Source organism: Hippichthys cyanospilos, chromosome 15 (assembly GCF_059441005.1).
Source record: "Hippichthys cyanospilos isolate Australia breed blue-spotted pipefish chromosome 15, RoL_Hcya_1.0, whole genome shotgun sequence".
NCBI classification, from domain to species: domain Eukaryota; kingdom Metazoa; phylum Chordata; class Actinopteri; order Syngnathiformes; family Syngnathidae; genus Hippichthys; species Hippichthys cyanospilos.
In genome coordinates, this window is record NC_142383.1 from 6,134,894 (window position 1) to 6,153,907 (window position 19,014).

The 19,014-nt window shown below is 40.8% G+C and overlaps 1 protein-coding gene and 1 non-coding gene across 4 annotated transcripts; both read left to right on the top strand.

Annotated features, from left to right (window-relative positions):
• Positions 1-4,644: 4,644 nt before the first annotated feature.
• LOC148411503 (bone morphogenetic protein 1-like) lies at positions 4,645-18,437 on the top strand. Of its 3 annotated transcripts, none has more exons than XM_088435957.1 (20): positions 4,645-4,774; positions 5,995-6,093; positions 7,220-7,357; positions 7,427-7,544; positions 7,634-7,812; positions 7,890-7,995; positions 8,673-8,797; positions 8,880-8,995; positions 10,442-10,544; positions 10,632-10,748; positions 10,824-10,969; positions 11,096-11,291; positions 11,367-11,492; positions 12,653-12,816; positions 12,898-13,078; positions 13,187-13,312; positions 14,696-14,823; positions 14,905-15,118; positions 15,226-15,476; positions 16,653-18,437. In XM_088435957.1, exons 1-20 carry the CDS (start codon positions 4,645-4,647, stop codon positions 16,785-16,787), a joined length of 2,898 nt encoding a protein of 965 aa, XP_088292083.1. In that variant the 3' UTR covers positions 16,788-18,437. The 3 variants fall into 3 exon arrangements, with proteins under 3 accessions (XP_088292083.1, XP_088292084.1, XP_088292082.1); XM_088435958.1 differs by having other exon boundaries at positions 12,656-12,816; XM_088435956.1 differs by having other exon boundaries at positions 10,632-10,969.
• On the top strand, positions 12,162-12,233 carry trnag-ucc (transfer RNA glycine (anticodon UCC)). The gene has a single exon. It is a non-coding gene; the product is annotated as a tRNA-Gly (tRNA).
• Positions 18,438-19,014: the final 577 nt, after the last annotated feature.

The following is a 19,014-nucleotide window of genomic DNA, read 5'->3' on the forward strand; positions in this document are numbered from 1 at the left end:
AACAATGTAGGTTGCATACATTTATAAAAGGTCAAGATGATAATAGAGCAACTAACAAGAAAATTGAAAAACCTAAAACGCTTTCCATTAGCTCAACCTTGAGACTAATTTTCAAACATTTAATACTTTTAGCTTTAAGAGTACAGGGTAAGTTGTTCCGGTGAGTAGCTGCCCTACACAACACTGTTTCCTGTGTTGTTTTAAAACCAGGAATATTTACGTCATTTTTTGTTTGCTGTCTAGTGGAATGGTCATGCCTTTCACGGACTAAGGGAATGTTAGAGTATAGGCTTCTTTCAATGGTAAATATTATAAAAGAACACAAGCAGATTCTTAAGTAGCCTTCTATCCACCATTAGCCATGAAAACGACTGATGCATACTGCACTCATTGTTACGTGGTGGAAAACGCAAGGCAAAATGAGCCTTGAATAGTTTATGAATACAGTATCTGTCTTTGAAGCACATGACCAAACCACTGAACCATAGTCAAGGTGGGATACTACCATTGGTCATAAAACAAGCACATCTTTTAACAACACACACAGCTCTACCTGTTTTGACCACATTCTTGTTCATCCTATTAGAGCCAAGAATTAACCATTTAGTTTTGTTAATGATTAAAGCTAATTAGTTGTCATCTACCTCTTTTGATAACTGATCGATGTTATTCTGCAATGCCTTCTTTGTATCACTGAGACTTTCAGTTGAATAATATAATGTTGAGTCATCAGCATACAATATCATAGAAGCACTGCTTGAGACTAGAGGGCGATTGTTCATAAAAATAGAGGAAAGCAAAGGACCAAGGCAACTGCCTTGGGGGACACCACACTCTAATCCACTTGTGGAAAAGCTGCCATTAAAATACACAGATTGAGTTTTGTTAGGTAGCTCTCCATCCATTTTAGTGCAGAACGATCAAAATTATTTATTAACAATTAACAATTAATTAACAATTAATTAACAATTATTAATAATTTATTTAACAATAAGCCATTGTCTATCACATCAAAAGCTGCACTGCAATCAACAAAAAAATGCACCTATGTAGTTTGTTGCATCAATTTGGCACAACCATTCATCGTGTGCTAGAGCAGTGGTGGTTGAATGGCATTGCTTGTAAGTATGGTAAAATCATCAACAGGTTCGTCTTCAACTGTTTTGCTGCAAACCTCTTCAAGTACGTGACTTCAGAAGCCAGGAAGATCTAGGCCTTGGAACAGCCGACTGTCAGGAAGAGTGGCCGTGTTGAGAGGGGTAGGAAGGAGATGGCTGGGGACCGGAACTTGGACATGTCCGGGAAGCTGACCGGGGCCCGCAAGTCATAGGCCAACAAGCTAAAGAGATCATTAACTGAGGACACTGCTGAGTGAGCAGTACCACTAAAAATGCCAAAATTGCCAGCAGTCTTTTAGACCTGGCAATCGACCGGTTTCCACAGTTTTGCTACAAGAATGACTCCACAGTAGATACAATTCCAAGTAGGCTTGGCGTACTCAAAACTGTGAGTCGGAAATGTTCATCAGTCCAAACCATGGAAATGTAGTACTGTACTTGGAGGTCTCTGGTGGGACCTGGAAGAGCAAGTATAATTGGTAGGGGGGCAGGGTAACGCTGACTGCCCCGCCAACGAGCTGTTTGTGGCCCCCGAACTGCGCTCGACGGTGTTGGAGTGGGGACACAGCTCAAGACTGGCGTGCCATCAAGGGGCCAGTCCCACTATATACCTGGTCAGTCAGAGGTTCTGGTGGGCAGGCTGGCAGAGGGATGTAGTGGACTACGTCTCAGCCTGCACCACCTGTGCTCAAGGTAAGACCCCACACCTTCCACCAGCGGGGCTGCTTCGACCACTTCCAATCCCGACGAGGCCGTGGTGGCAGATCGCCGTTGATTTCATCACCGGGCTCCCCGCTTCCCGCAGGAAAACAGCCATCCTGACCATCGTAGACCGCTTCTGCAAGATGGTCCACTTCCTGCCCCTTACCAAATTTTTGTCGGTGCTGGAAAAGGCCCAGCTTCTAATTCGGCATGTGGTCCGACTACATGGCATCCCAACAGACATTGTCTCGGATCGGGGACCCCAATTCGTCTCCCGACTGTGGAAGGCGTTCAGGCGTGCCATGGGGGCCTTGGTCAGCCTGTCCTCGGGCTACCACTACCAGACCAACAGCCAGGCTGAACGAGGCAATCAAGCTCTGGAAACCACCCTGCGATGCTTGTGCCACCAACACCCAACCACCTGGTCTACCCGCCTGCCCTGGGTGGAGTACGACCACAACGCCAGTCCTTCGGCCGCCACAGGCAAGTCACCGTTCCTTGTAGTTTTTGGTTACCAACCATCCGTTTTCCCGTCACAGGAAAGAAAGATCACCGTGCCGTCTATATAATGCCACCTGCGACAGGCGCACAAGGTGTGGTGAGACACCAGGGCGGCGCTTACCCGCACGGCCGCCCGGAACAGCCAGCTGGCGAACCGGAGGAGATGGGACGCCCAGAAGTATCAGGTGGAGCAGGAGGTCTGGCTGTCCACCCGCAACCTGCATCTCGCTGGTTCTTCCAAAGAGCTTGACCCGAATTTCGTGGGTCCTTTCAAGATAGACTCCATCATCAACCCCGTGTCTGTTAGGCTCTCCTTGCCGCAATCTATGAAAGTGAATCCGGTGTTCCATGTTTCCCTGCTCAAGCCCGTCATCACCAGCCCGTTGTGCCCTCTTAGCGTGCCTCTGCCTCCTCTTCGACTGGTCGACGGCAGTCCAGTCTAAACCGTAAGGTCCATCTTGGACTCCCGCCGCCGGGGCAGAAGGATTTAGTACTTGATAGACTGGGAGGGGTATGATCTGGAGGAACGCTCGTGGGTCCTGCGCGCCTGGGTCGTGGACCCCAGTTTGGTGAGGGCCTTCCACACGTCTCACCCAGACAAGCTCAGGGGTCCGCCAGGGGGCATCCGTTGAGGTGGGAGGGGGGGAGGGGGGGGGGGGGGTTAATGCCGTGTCACAGCTCACCTGTGGTTTCTTCCCATCAAGGGCTTTTTAAGGCCAGCAATTACAGGAGAGCACTGCCGGGTTATTCCTTCGCCAAGCTCCTTAGCAGCACTGTGTAGCCCCAACGTTCCCATCTTGTGTTCTCCAGCCTTGTGTGCATTTTTGGTTTGTACTTTGTTCCTCCAGACTTACATCGTTCTCGTGTTTTTGTTGTACTTTGTTGCAGTTACTCTCCTGTGGTCCCTGCTCCCTCAATTGCCTCGCGCCCACCTTTTGGACTTTTGCTACAGACACGTTTGTCTCGCTTTACTTTGCGCTTTGTAATTTTATTTGTACTTTGTCTTTATACTCCTTTTGTTCCACGCTTGACGTGCGCCCTTTGTTGAATAAACAGACTTGATCACTCACCTGTGCGTCTGGTTGGGGTCCTTGCCCACACATGGTTATTCGTGACAATATCTAGTCGCAACTTCTCGGCCTCGCACACCAGCTCAGGCTCCTTCCCCGCCAGAGAGGTGACATTCCATGTCCCAAGAGTTCCATATCCCATGACCAGGCACTCAAGAACGAGCCTCACCTCCAGGCCTGGCTCCAGAGGGGGGCCCCAGTGACCCGCGTCCGGGCGAGGGAAACGCAACAAAACATTTATTTTGTTCGTCATATGGGATCTATGAGCCGTGTTTAGTCTGGAACCTCACCTAGTACCTGTTTGTCATTGGTGACCCTACCAGGGGCATAGAGGCCCCGACAACTTAGCTCCTAGGATCCATGGAACACGCAAACTCCTCCACCATGTTAAGGCGATGGCTAACAGAGGGGCAGTAACTACTAGTGATTTAAAATTTCCTTCCAAAAAGAATGACAGATCATCTCAGACATCCCTACATGTGTCTATCATATCCCAATATAGCAATTTTCCTTAAAACTGCAAAAAATTGTCAATATTCTTTTCTTTTGTGACTAATACTGGCTGTCATTGCTCGTACATATACCTTAAAAAAGGGCTGGGACTGATCCAAACACCTAGTATTGGTACTCACCCCTCCCTAATTTTAATTTTGTCACACAGACCTTCCCTTCTTTTTATGCTTGTAGGACAGTTAAAACTGTATTTAGAATATCACATGGACAGTGAACATACGAGCTCTCCTAAGGTCATGGCAATATTTCCCATAACAATAATAGTAATAGCAGCCTGAATTTCGCAAAACAATACTTTTCAACAACAATTCAATATTGTGTTTCAGTCATGATTCAACATTTGAGTCCCACAGTACATTGTCTCCTCTTTCAACTCTAGCTTGAAATATTACGATGACCAAAATCAAAATACTTATTACATAAATGTCATTAAACATGCTTTTTGTAATTGCTCATTTTACATGTAATCTGAGAGTAGGTGAGCGACGAGATGTGTGTTTTGCAGAGAAGAGAGGTGTGAGTGCGTAGTGTGCATGTGTGTGTGCGTGTGTCTGCGTGTGTGTGCGTGTGTGTCCGCGTGTGTGCGTGTGCACACAGTCCTGAATGTCCACTAATCTCTGCAGCAGAATGGAGACCTGAAAGAGAAAAAAGACCGCCCTTTTAATACTTTTGACATCAATTTTCCTTTTTCAGTAATTTACATTTTGTTTTATCCCAGCTTGATTTTTCATGTTTAAATAATGCTCTTTGCTTCTGCATATCTATTTTTGTTCAGTTTGTGTGTCTATAATGCGGCTGATTGGAAGTACGCAGAGGCAAAACTTCAATACATGGATGATGAGATTGACTACAAGGATCCCTGCAAAGCTGGTAATATAGCATTTGATTATCCTCTTTGAGCCTATTGGGTACATTTTTGTCTTAATGCAGTCTATGTACAAAAAGGTTGATATTTTATATTTGTATCCCTCTCAGACATTGCCTACCGTAATTTAAAAGCAGTTTTTTTTTTAACTTGTCATTTCGATCAACCTTTTCTCCTCTTGTGATGTTGTGTACTCTCCCTCGATTAGATACACCTGCAATGAGATCCTCTGTAAGACCACAGAAATTACCTTTACAAATATGATAGTGCTCAGTTGTGATTGACACTGTAAGTTAAGTGTATTTTTCATTAAACACTGTTTAAATTTGTCATAGTGGTACACCGCAACATTCTAAGAGCTGTTTCTAATAAACCCCTCTTATGTAACAAAACAACTCAAATTAAACATGTGTAACGAACTTCAACGACTGAAATAAACATAGATCTAGAATGTAATTATAGCAACATTATTCCCTAATAATTCTCAATGTTGACTACAATGCTGTCACCTTTAATCAATTAACCGGAAACAAGTTAGACTAAAATAGATTATTTCATGGTCGGCCAAACAATTAATTAGTCAATTATGGAGTCTTAAGTTGTTTTGGGGTTCCTTTCCGCTCGTGACTTCCTGTAAAACCCAAAACACACCAGCACTCTTCTCCAGTGTAGTTGCCAGGAGACTGGAGGTCGTTGAGGCCAGGTTGGAGCAGCCGTGGGTGCCTGTCAAACTCACTCTGACTTCACAGCATGGAGCGCACATACGGGATTGAAAAATGTCATTTACACCTCACATTTGCATGAGTGAATTTGCTTTAAAAAGAAAAAAGAAAGTCCATTACATCTTTTCCTTGTGACTTTCCACCTTTCCAAAGGTTGTTGCATGCAAATGGACTTCTGGTATTACTGAAGCAGCGTGACGTCTCTATTCTTTCAGGATGTGTGGTCACATTAGTGGAAATAAATGTTAATCACACAGAGTGCGCATACACTCACTGAACCTCCTTTTAAGGACAAGTGTGCAATCTGATGACCCATTATGAAGACTGTTTAAGAAATTATGCATTTACATTCATGATAATGCTCAGTTCGGAATATAGTATCCAGGGGCATTTACGCGTTCATCTCCTGAGAGTTAGAGAGGAAGTGTTAAGAGTAAGTTAGGAAGTAAGTTAGGAAGTAAGTTCAAAAGCATTTTCATGTGATGTCCATGTGTCCCTGACAGCTGCATTTTTGGGAGACATTGCCTTGGATGAAGAAGAACTTCGCATGTTTAAAGACACCCTCAAAACACAAAAGGTCCAACTAAATCTTACAGCATCAGGTAATATTTAGGGATGCAATACTCTGTCTGTTTTCTGACTTGGATTTGAACAGAATGGTATGATACTATCTTTGACTTTAGTGGTTGCACATACAGTATCATGGCTGTCCAGATAAAACACATGGTGTGTGTTATTAAAATAACAAAATTACAGTAATTTTAGATGCATTTTTCTTCGTATATTGAATAACTTACTGCACTGTTGCGGTTGGGGAGGGGTGCTCATCAAGCAAGCAAATTTTCCAAGGAGCCCATGACAAATGTTTGCAGAAACAAAACAAACATAACTGCCCTTCTTATTCACCAATAGATTCAATTTGACAAGTATCTTTGTTACTGTTCAGCTGCACTGAAGTTCAGAAAATTAAAATTGCAAATTGCACACTTATAATAAACTGGGTCAATTTCCCCCATATAGGTTGCTCCTAAATATTTAGTAACGAAATAATCAAGCTCTTTGATGATGACATGGATTACGTGGGTCTCTGACAAAGAGCAACATTATTACATTTTGAAAAATATATTAAACTGGTTGAATTGATTGATTTATTGAAGAGTTGAGGATACTTTCACAATTTTATTTAAAATAAAATAAAATTAGCGCATATATATATATATATATATATATATATATATATATATATATATATATATATATATATATATATATATATATATATATATATATATATATATATATATATATATATATATATATATATATATTTATTTATTTATTAATAACGCCAATGATTTCATGGGCCCCTTGTAGTCAGCCTAAGCACCCCCGGGTTCTGCGGGCTCCACTTTGAAAACCGTGGCTCTAAAAAGTGTTGTATGTGATTGAAATTTATACTACATACAAAAAAATGTGGGTTCTTTTTTGTTTTTTAAAAAAAAAACTGGGTTAAAATAGGAGCCATTTTTGTTACGGATGTGACATTATCAAGTCTCTGTATTGTGAGTGTTCAAATGCAAAAACGTTTACTCAGCCCGAACAAAATGGTATCTGTCCCTGATAATATTTTACGTCAGGTCATGATTTTACTCTATATCCAGATGTGTGCAAATTCAATTCCTAATGACTTTCACACTGTAATATAAATCTTCACTTCCAATCAAAAAGTCAGGAGTAAGAAAGCTGCAGTCAGGCACCGTCATCATAACAGCGGAAGGAGGAGGAGGACGAGGGCGGCCACCTCCAGACCTGAGCGGATTTGGCCCGACGGCATAATACCATATGCGATCAGCGGTAATTTCAGCGGTAGGTTCTGGCTGCAGATGACCGCCACATCTTGAAGCAGTCAAACCCTAATTTCAAATTTCTTTGCAGGTAGTCAGCAGGCCATTTTCCGTCAGGCCATGCGTCACTGGGAGAAGCACACTTGTGTAACGTTCCTGGAGAGGACGACTGAAGAAAGCTACATTGTTTTCACATACAGACCTTGCGGGTGAACTGGATGACCTCTTAAATCATCTAAGTTGAAAAGCGGGCCAAATGTTTAGAAGCTGAGACCCTCAACTGTGCCTGTCCCTGCAGGTGTTGTTCCTATGTAGGAAGGAGAGGCGGTGGTCCTCAAGCCATCTCTATTGGGAAAAACTGTGATAAGTTTGGCATCGTGGTGCATGAGCTTGGTCACGTGATTGGTTTCTGGCATGAACACACCAGGCCAGACCGAGACGAGCACGTGAGCATCGACAGAGATAACATTCAGCCAGGTAGTTTGAGGGCAATAAGAGGGAGTTGAATCTTTATCTGTAGCTGCCATGTCCACTGAGTGTGCGCACATCTACAGGTCAGGAGTACAACTTCCTGAAAATGGAACCGGGCGAGGTTGACTCACTTGGAGAGGTGTACGACTTTGGCAGCGTCATGCATTATGCCAAGAATACATTCTCCAGGTTTGCACAAATTCTGCTACTGTATCAATGTGGTTGTTCTCAAACCTTTTACACCAATTACCACCTCAAAAATACTTACCTTTCCTTTTAGGTTCATTAACAGACAATATTAAAAGAGGTTTTAAATCATAATTATATTTGCTAGTATTGTAAGAAACAGGAACAATATGCACAATTTGAATGACAACACTGCACTTAAATATAATTAGTTGGAATGGAAGCACAATGTACACCAGATCATTATTACTAGCTTCAAATTGTCCAGTCTTTATGTTTATAGCCAATGTTTGCTGTTTTTCATGGCTGTCAAGTACGTATGTGTTTTTCTCCTGTTGCTCTGCTTTTGCTTTTTGTTACAAGTCATGAAGGCAAGCCAGGCTAAATAAAAGCATTGCATTGTAGGCTTTGTTGAATAATTTGAGCTGGAGTGGCTGTTTTTACCCCTGGCATTCAAGGGTGCGCTCTACTGAACTGGTTGGCAAAGGCCTAAAGCTTCCATTCAGAGGGCTGTGTTTGCACATGCCTGCCATTCATGAGCATATCGCCATGGGAACCACATTAGTGAGCCCTGAACCCACTGAGAGATTATCAATAACTCCATGAGAGTTTCTGCATAGAAGACTCTTGATCAATCTTTGTCTAATTTACTCCTTTTTTGTTTTTTTTTTGAAACACAGAAGTGTCTTCTTGGACACAATCTTGCCCCGTTATGATGTTAATGGAGTCCGGCCCTCTATTGGACAGAGGCTCAAACTTAGCAATGGGGACATTGCACAAGCACGAAAACTCTACAAATGCGCAAGTGGGATGCATTTTTTGTGATTTTGAAAGAATTACATTTTCAACTATTTTAAAACTAAATCAATGCTATATGCCTCTGACAGGATGCGGCGAGACTTTGCAAGACAGTGCTGGAAACTTTTCCTCCCCTGACTTCCCCAATGGCTACTCTGCATATGTTCATTGCGTGTGGAGGATCTCTGTCACTCCTGGAGAAAAGGTAAAACACACACACACACACACAATGTATGTATATATACATATATAAATAGATGGATGGATGAATGGATGGATGGATGGATGGATGGATGGATGGATGGATAGATAGATAGATAGATAGATAGATAGATAGATAGATAGATAGATAGATAGATAGATAGATAGATAGATAGATAGATAGAAAGCACATCACACACACACACACACACACACACACATCTTTCTGTTGTTAGCATTACAGTATTAGTTCACAACATTTGGAACATCCGAATGAAATACAAAGCAAAAGCGTCACTGAAATGAAAGAAGTCTCTGTCTTGCTGATACAGCTCTTGAATTCAAATGACTGGTTAGTGAATGTAAAAAAAATGCTTTCATTACGTCTTGAAATTTGTGGAACTTCTGAGGTTGAACACAGTGTGTTCCAGGACACTGTTACATGACTGATTTATTAGTCCATCCATCCATTAGCTGAACTGCTTATCCTCCAAAGGGTCGCAGCCTTGCAGGTGAGCTAGAGTCAATTGCAGGGCACACATAGCAATACAACCACACACACACAGACACACACACAATCACACGTACACACACACAATCACACGGAGGGGCAATATTTTAGCGCTCAATCAACCTGCCATGCAGGAAACCGGAGTACTCGCAGAAAAGCCACGCAGGCACGTCGAGAACATACAAACTCCAAGCAAGTCCAGAGCCCAGATTCAAACCTTGGGCCTTTTCACTGTGAAGCGCATGTGCTAACCGTTTGCCCTCAGTACTGCCTTATTTATTTGTATTTCACAAAAGTAATCCCCGCACAAAATAAATGCGTTTGTCTATTCTCTTTATAAATACATTACTGTATATAAATGATAGGACAGCATGATAAAATAGTTGTGTGCCCGCCTGTCTCGCGGTTAATAGAAATTCTGGGTTGGAATCTTGCCATGTTTTTGCTATGCTTGAAGGGTTATTTTGGGGGGTACGAATCCATCTTCCTCCCACATTTCAAGAGTACATGTCCTTAATTGAAGCCTTCAAAGGTGTGTATGCAGTGAAAATGATTGTTTGTCTGGCAATCTGATCGAGGCGTAACTTGCCTCTCGCCTCAAAACATGCTTATTACATCAATTTATTTATTTATCAGCATGTGGGCAGTAAATGGTGATCAGCCAAGTCTGTACCCCAACTATTGCCAAAGTCAACAAGGAGAGTCCAACTCACCGATAATTATAATGAGCACAATCATAATATACTATGGAAGGATGGATGTTGTGGCGTCATTAAATTCCCATATGCTTTGCTCAGCAATTTCATAAAGGAACGATGAAGAGATTTAGTTTTGTTTTGGCTGTGGTTGACATGTTAGTGAATCGAGTATGAATGTGTAGTTTTTTTTACTTCCATAAGAGGGTGACATTTTTCGGTCATCTCTGTTCTTTTCCTTTAGATTGTTCTGAATTTCACTTCCATGGATGTCTTCAAGAGTCATTTGTGCTGGTATGACTACGTGGAGGTTCGAGACGGCTTCTGGAAAAATGCTGCATTGAAAGGTTTCCGACTGTGGAGAAGCCTTTAAAAAAAACTGAATGCATACTGATTGATTCACTTTCAGAAGGTAACGTCATCTGCTCTGGCAGGCCGTTACTGTGGAGACACAGTTCCAGATGCCATCGTCTCAAGTGGCAGTCGACTTTGGATTGAATTTAGGAGCAGCAGTACCTGGGTGGGAAAAGGCTTCTCGGTGGTCTATGACGGTACAACGCACATGATGATGCTACACGTGTCATCTTCCGTGAGGTTGAAATGTCAAATCCCACCGATTTGTGCAGCTGTCTGTGGAGGGGAGGTGGAGCAGGACAGCGGTCAGATTCAGTCCCCCAATCATCCTGATGACTACCACTCCAACAAAATGTGTGTGTGGAAAGTCTCTGTGGCAGAGGGTTATGAAGTTGGCCTTTCTTTCCAGTCGTTTGAGGTAAAATTACCAGGAAGGGAAAATGTGGAGATTTTCTTTTCTTGTCATGAACACCTTTTGTGCCTGCATTGTCACATCTGTCATGTTATGCAGTCTCTTCTTTTGAAATTTTGCTGTTGACTGCAGCTAGAGGGTCACGACAGCTGTGCATACGACTATGTGGAGGTGAGAGATGGAGGCACGGCATTCAGCCCCCTGCTCGGCCGCTTCTGCGGCTACAACAAACCAAATGACATCAAAAGCAGCACCAACCAGCTCTGGCTCAAGTTTGTTTCTGACGTCTCGGTCAACAAGGCCGGCTTTTCCGCCAGTTTCTTTAAAGGTCTCTGTCACGCATGCCAGTCTTTGCTGCTTCTTTGTCTCCTCGCAAAACAATTTCCCTGGCGTTTATTTTCAGAGACAGACGAGTGTTCCCAACCTGATAACGGTGGCTGTGATCATCATTGTCTGAACACGCTTGGCAGCTACCGATGCGCCTGTGATCCTGGATATGAACTGGCCACAGACAGGTCAAGCTGTGAGAGTGAGCGCTCAACTCCTTATCTCAGGATGATCCAGAAAGTTCAAATAATCAAAAGCTACTACAACTACACTATTGCAAGTTTTCAGTGTTATTTGGATGGGATTGACCGTTGAAGGCTTTCTTGATTCAGTTACCTAAAAAAAATAAGTTATATATATATATATATATATATATATATATATATATATATATATATATATATATATATATATATATATATATATAGATATAGATATAGATATAGATATAGATATAGATAGATAGATAGATAGATAGATAGATAGATAGATAGATAGATAGATAGATAGATAGATAGATAGATAGATAAGTAAATAAATAAAATAATATAAAAACCTTTGTAATTAGATAGTGCGTGACGTCATCATATTTTGCATATCCAGATCCACGAATGCAAAGGAGAGATCCATGCTAAGACATGAAGTCGTGTCTCTCGAGGTCATAGTGATGCAAACGAGTTGTATTCAAAATACCTTGCACTCATTTACATCGTAAACTCGATACAATTTAGAGTCGTACTCATACGAATTGTGAAACACGCATACGTCTTTTTGACAACGATCTTACTCCATACGAGAAAGCATGGAAAGTGCAGTGTGTGGGCTTTATTTTAGTTTTAAATTAAAACACGGGGCCTCCGATTTTCAACAGGCGTTGGTGGTATAGTGGTGAGCATAGCTGCCTTCCAAGCAGTTGACCCGGGTTCGATTCCCGGCCAACGCAGTTTGTTTTCGAATTCCTTCAGATGTTGATTTAAATATCCCCAGATTTTTATGCATTTTATTTATTTTTACAAAATGCAACGTGCAATCCAGGAAGTGTATTTTGGGTGCGCACGGTAGTGTTTTTGAAGCAGCGCGATATTCACCACAAGAGGGAGCTATTTGCCTGTTAAAATTTTAGCTGTAATCCTCAGGCGTTCTGTGCAATGATTTTGATCGTGCGTGTAAAAATTGATGAATGACGTCATGTCTATTCATTACGATTTAAATGAAATACGTGTAGCCTTCTAGCCTGTATATAAAAATAGTACCGCGTAATCATTCGGCATTTAGGATTTATTAAAAGCATAAAATGTGCGTGTTTATGTCAGTAGCGTGTCACCCTTTCATAAATCTAAAAGCAACATTTCCTTCCATCAGCAGCAGCCTGCGGCGGCTTTATCTCTAAAACGAATGGCTCCCTCACCACACCCAGGTGGCCAAAGGAATATCCACCCAACAAACACTGTGTGTGGCAGCTGAGTGCACCCGTCCAGTACCGCATCACTCTTGTGTTTGATGTGTTTGAGACAGAAGGCAGCGATGTAAGTATACATCACTGACTTAGTAATGCATCACTATTTGTATGAACCATAAAAACAAATTGAAGTTGTTGTTGCCATCAGGTGTGTAAATACGATTACGTGGAGGTACGCAGTGGAGCGAGCGCGGATTCGAAGCTTCATGGGAAGTTTTGTGGAGTGGAGAAACCAGAGGCCATCACCTCGCTGCACAGCAACATGAGGGTCGAGTTCAAATCTGATAACACCGTTTCCAAGAGAGGATTTAAGGCTCATTTTTTCTCCGGTAGAGTGTCAATTTTGGTGGAAGAACATTCTAAGATGTACGAACTATGTTTGCATACTTTAAAAACTGTCTGTACCGCGTGTTTAAATTGTGTGACCATATTTGCAGATATGGATGAGTGCTCACAAGAAAACGGTGGGTGCAAGCATGAATGTGTGAACACTTTGGGAAGCTACAGATGCCAATGCCGCAGCGGCTACATGCTGCACGACAACAAGCACGACTGCAAGGAAGGTGAGTGCCTTTTTTTTTTCTACTCGGTATTGTTCTAACCAAGTCAAACTGCAAAAAAGAGCTGCTTGACAGAGTACGTCTTCCTGAAGCCATAATTGCTACTAAACCTGTGCTACATAGACAAATATTTAATGTTATATCCCAGTAAAGATACATAACTTGAAATATTGGTCAGAATATTACATTAAATTAATGTGAGGTCCTTCCTTCATTTATTTGTAAAGTACACTTTTTTTATGTTGACCAGGGGTCCTCAAGCCTTTTGGCGTCAGGGACCCATTTTAGAAAGCAAATTTTCCAAGGACCCCCATTAAAAGTGTTTGCGGGGACAAAACAACAGCAAAAAAACTCTTAAGTCAAACATAAGTGCCCTTTTTATTCACCAGCAGATTCAGTTTGACAGTATATTTGTTACTGATCATCTATACTCAATTTTAGTAAATAAATGTTGCCAATTGCATGCCTCCTGATAACAATTTACCCCCAAACAGGTTGCTGCCCATTATTTAGTCAAAAACAGCATTATAAAATGAAATGCCTCTTTAGCTTTGCTGGCTTCATCATCTGGTTAGCAAGCAATCGTCAAAATGCATTTTGACAAATTTCAAAATTATTCAATTTTTGAAATATAGTCAACTGGTTGAATTGATTCCTTGCCATAAATTCTCTCACAATTTAAAATAAGATGATTACAAATGTATATATATTTTTTATTAATAACCCAAATCATTTCACGGACCCACTTGCAGTCCACTTGGAGAACCATTGATATAGACTACACAACAAAAGAATAAAATATTTAGTTAAAAAAAAAATGTTCGGACATTGGTGTTGAACTCCAGTCCTCGAGGTCCGCTGTCCTGCATGTTTTACGCTTCTCTCACCTCAACACACCTGATTCAAATGATTAGCTCATTAGTAAGCGCCACGGGAGCTTGAAAAGGATCCTAATCATTTGAATCAGGTGTGTTTGAGAGAGAAGGTTAGCCTACGCTGGAGGGCTGGAGTCCTATGCGTCACAACCCCTTTTCAAGACATGCAGTTAAAAAAAAAAAATCTAAATAAATACAACACTGTGTAGGTTAATTGAAAATTCTAAATTGTCAAAAGTGCACTTGGTGTGTGGGCAGGAACTCCAGAGACTATTTTTTTAAAACAGTTTTTTAAACAAGCCACTTTTCTACAATATTAAAAATAATATAACAGGCATGACCATAACGCATTAATGTACTATTGTAACATAATCTGTGATTTTTAAGGGGAGGGGGAACACTCCCTTTGAAATCCGGACAATTGCAAATGTTGCAAAGTTTTGGAGAAGAGGAAATAACGATGACGCAGTTTACAATATGCTGTTGTGAAATGTCGTCCGTCTTTTTCCAGCGGGTTGTGATCTAGTGATAAATGGCATATCAGGCACAATCATCAGCCCAAACTGGCCTGATAAGTATCCCAGCAAGAAGGCCTGCGCCTGGACTCTGTCCACCACTCCGGGCCACCGCATCAAACTTGTAAGAAAAAACTGGTCCATGAAGCAGTGAATGGTTTTATCCTAACACTGTTCTTTTTCATTTGCCTCATAAAAATCTCAGGCTTTCAACGAGATCGACATGGAGACTCATCAGGAGTGTGCTTACGACCATTTGGAAATCTTTGATGGGATCGATGTCCATGGCCCGAGGCTGGGTCGCGTCTGTGGCGTCAAGAAGCCTTCTCCCGTCATCTCCAGTGACAACACAATGTTCTTACGTTTCTTCTCGGACAACTCGGTGCAGAAGAGAGGCTTTCAGGCCTCATATACATCAGGTGATAGAGAGCCATCAGATGTCCTCTGTTTGCTTGAGAAAATAAGCGTTCTTTTTTTTTCATCAAGGCTTCTCCTTTTTCACCCTCTAATTTTGTGGTCACGCCAGAATGTGGAGGAAATCTTAGCGCGGAGGTCAAGGAGAAAGATTTGTACTCTCATGCGCAGTTTGGAGACACCAACTATCCCGGAGGATGCGACTGTTTGTGGATCATCTCTGCTGAGAAGGGTTACGGAGTGGAACTCCTCTTTCAAGTGTTTGAAATTGAGGAGGAGCCCGACTGCGGGTACGATTATGTCGAGCTCTACGACGGCGCTGACATCAAGTCTCCGAGGCTGGGCCGATTCTGCGGATCCGGGGTAAACCCGTGCTAAAAATACAAACCTTGCAAACAACTGAACACGGTATCTTCCAGTCGTGGTCTTCGCTGTAGGTATACAATATATACAAAAGACATACATAACCATAGGCTATAATACACAATCATGTTTAATACATACTGTAAGTGTTGGCTGAATGTAACTAAAACAAATTTGATTTCATTTTTCCACAACATACAGTATACTGTACCGTGTTTTTTTTTTTTTTGACACAAAATGGGGTAGGCACGAGGTTCAGAAAACAGTCTAGAATATGGAGAGATTCTTGTTATTTTGAGACACACTGACTGCACATTAAGAGAAGTCTTGCTTTGCTTTCTTGCCATGTGGGCACTGTACACATCAATTCATAATATACATTTGTTCTAGTTGTGACAGGACCAGCCGCTTGTGGGCCTTAGTTACCTAGTGCATCATCCAGGAATAAATGCCATTCATTTACCCATTTTCTATTTTTTTTCCCCGCTCTTTTTGCTTGTGGACGGTCACTCTGCTATTTTCGGACAAATGGCAGATTACACTCTGAAGTGGTTGCCAGTCAATTACAAAGCACGTACAGTATAGATTCAAGATTCAAGAGGTATATTGTCATCTACGTAGTAATAGCACACAATGAATTTGTTATTCTGTTCACTTCCCCGTGCAGACTACGTTCCATAATCAAGCAAATAATAAGGTAGGCAATCAAACAAAAACGAAAAAACAGTAATAAAGCAATAAGGGCAATAATAATGAACCACTAATAAATGAATAGACTTACATTCTTAGCTTATTATGGAGTAGATTGAGTGGAAGAAACTGTATACATATAAGGAAGATAGAAAAAAATCTAATGTTGTGGAAAATATTATGATGTAGTAGATTTCCTGCACTGCTCAGGGTTTGTCAGGTGAATGTGTGCATAGACAGACAACTCTGAAAAATTCTAAAAAAAAAAAAAAGTCTAAAAATTTGATACATAATATATTGAAAACTGAATGTCAAATTGCATCACGCATATTGTGTCAGTTCGTATTGCAATATATCGACATATTGATAGCCCTAGTACTTCATGTCTGCATGAACTATACTAAATAAACTCCCCTAGCCTTTATATGAGACAATACAGGGTTTTCTTGAAATTCTCATTGTGTGTGTGTTTTTCTCCCTTCTCAGGCTCCAGAGGAGATCTACTCAGCAGGAGATGCCTTGGTATTAAAATTTCACTCGGATGACAGCGTCGGTAAAAAAGGTTTTCACGTGCACTACACAAGCACAAAATTCCAGGACACCCTACATGTGAGCAAGTAACAAAAAAAACCCCTAAATCCAGACTTAAAGCCAAACTCTTGTTTTTTCTGCCACACCCATACCAGAGAAGATCAGATGTGTAGAATCATACCACAAACCCACAAATGTACCACTCAGCTCTGTTGGAGTGAAGCCAAGCAGACAAATTACATATTTACTCTCAGTTTTACAGTATTGGATGGATATTAAGGAATTATTTTCAATCAAATTTTTAGGTTTTGTCTCACAAAGCTTGTAATGACCTTGAGTAGACCAGTGATGATTTCAAATGCAGATGTAGTGCCAAAACCTTTGCACAAGCTAACAAAGTCCAACGTAAGCGCTGTATAATCTTGGTAATCAATATGAGAAACAACTGACTGTATGATGCAAACATTGTTAAATAAATGTGGAGATGTAATGAATTGCACTAGATCTCATTGGATTTAGGGGAAGTCAACCCCCCAAAATTATTTACAGTTATACGCTTCATGCGGCACCAATAATCCAAACACAGTATTTTGATTAAATGAATAATTTAAATTAGGCAGAAAAAGACACTTTTCATCCATCTCAGAGGGCGACCACCTCGTTACCTGCTGTCGATGGGAATGACAATAGAGTCGCTCAGGTCTCGGGTAATGGCTAATCACTGCTCGGCTTCTAAACATCATATGACCAAAGGCAGAAAACAGGTGAGCTGTGATTGGTGAGTCCTGAGCAACTGTGATGTCATTTTCAGGCAACATGAGGTGTCAAAATGCCGTGTTTAGGCTGTTGGGGGTGCATGAACCATATTAGTGTAAAGACATTTTCAAAGTTGACTTCCCCTTTTGTGTAGTGTCAGTGAGTGTAGTTTGAAATGTTTTAAATCCTCTACTGTGTCAATTTGTGTCTTAGGTCACATGATCACTTGTGGTTATTGCAGTTGTATTCAGTATTTTGCACATAGTTTGTGGGGGCAGGTGACAATGTTAAATCCCACATTTGTTGTACTTGTGATGCACTAAAATTCACATTTCTTTACTGTACATATAACACTAGCTGTTCAACTGTAGAATATATGAAAGTACTTCAGGTGCATCTCAATAAATTGATACAAAGGTTTGTTTACGTCAATAGTGAAGCAAATGTATTACAAAGTATGGATTAATTCAGTAAAGAAGGAAAATGCTTTTAAGAAAGCCTTACAATTTTCTGTTATTGAAAATATATTGTTTTTATGTATCATTCTAATTTCTTGAAATGGCGAAGATGACTGCAATCACTTCTAAATTAAGATATATTATAATGATATGATGAGGCAAAGACAAAATAATATTATAATTAATGAATGTACCAATTAATCTAATTAATGAATGTATTTAACTTTCAACAATAAACTATGGAAATAAATGTGGTCATCCCACCATCTTCCAATTTATTGAGATACTTTATTTGAACTGTGGAAATAAATGAGGTTTTCCACCATATTCTAATTTGTTGACATGCACCTGGTTTAAAGACCATTAACCAAAGCTGGATAACACTTTCTTTACTTCATTGCAGCATGTGATTTTGTTTAAAATCTGGAACAGTGTGCGATGTAGTTAGTAGTTGCTGATTTCAAATGTGGTACTTCATTTTGTTATATATAATAATAAATCTGTCATCATTTTCCAAAATGTCAAACAGCATACATTTAACTGTTTTTTTGTTTCGTATGTGTGAATGCATGCATGTGTGTACTTCGGAGTACTTCAACACACGGAATGGCATGGCATGTAAAAAAACAAAAAAGAAAATCTAAGCCGAAAAAAGAATGTAATCAAGACAAAGAGAGTCAATCAAAGATTATCAAGTGGTAGACTGCTGTTGTGACGATTGCAATGAAATGAAAAAAAAAGCCTATTTTTGTCATACATTATTTGTTGCAATCCAGCGGCTTGACATTCTCCTGTGTATTTTGTTGCACTTCTGGCCCAAAAGGTTAAAAAAGAAAAAAAAAAAAAAGCTCATCCCACCGAAATGAATTACTGCCTATCCTGCCTGGGTCATCACTTGAACAGTGATATTGCTAAACATTATCTAGTGATGGTACAGCAAATAGATAAGCAGAATAGATATTAGTTTATAGCAGAATATATATTAGCAGAATAGATATTAGCCGAATAGTTTATTATATTGTTTCTGCTCCCTCACCCCATATCTCCGGTAGATCGCGGGCTGCTGGAAAAGTAGATCTCTGGTCAAAAAAGTTTGGGCACCC

Excerpts from the sequence above, each read along its gene's own strand:
- LOC148411503 (XM_088435956.1), top strand. The coding sequence starts at position 4,645 with ATGCTCTTTGCTTCTGCATATCTATTTTTGTTCAGTTTGTGTGTCTAT. Across the intron at positions 8,996-10,441 it reads CTGTCACTCCTGGAGAAAAG|ATTGTTCTGAATTTCACTTC; the intron begins GTAAAACACACA and ends CTTTTCCTTTAG. Across the intron at positions 13,313-14,695 it reads CAAGCACGACTGCAAGGAAG|CGGGTTGTGATCTAGTGATA; the intron begins GTGAGTGCCTTT and ends GTCTTTTTCCAG.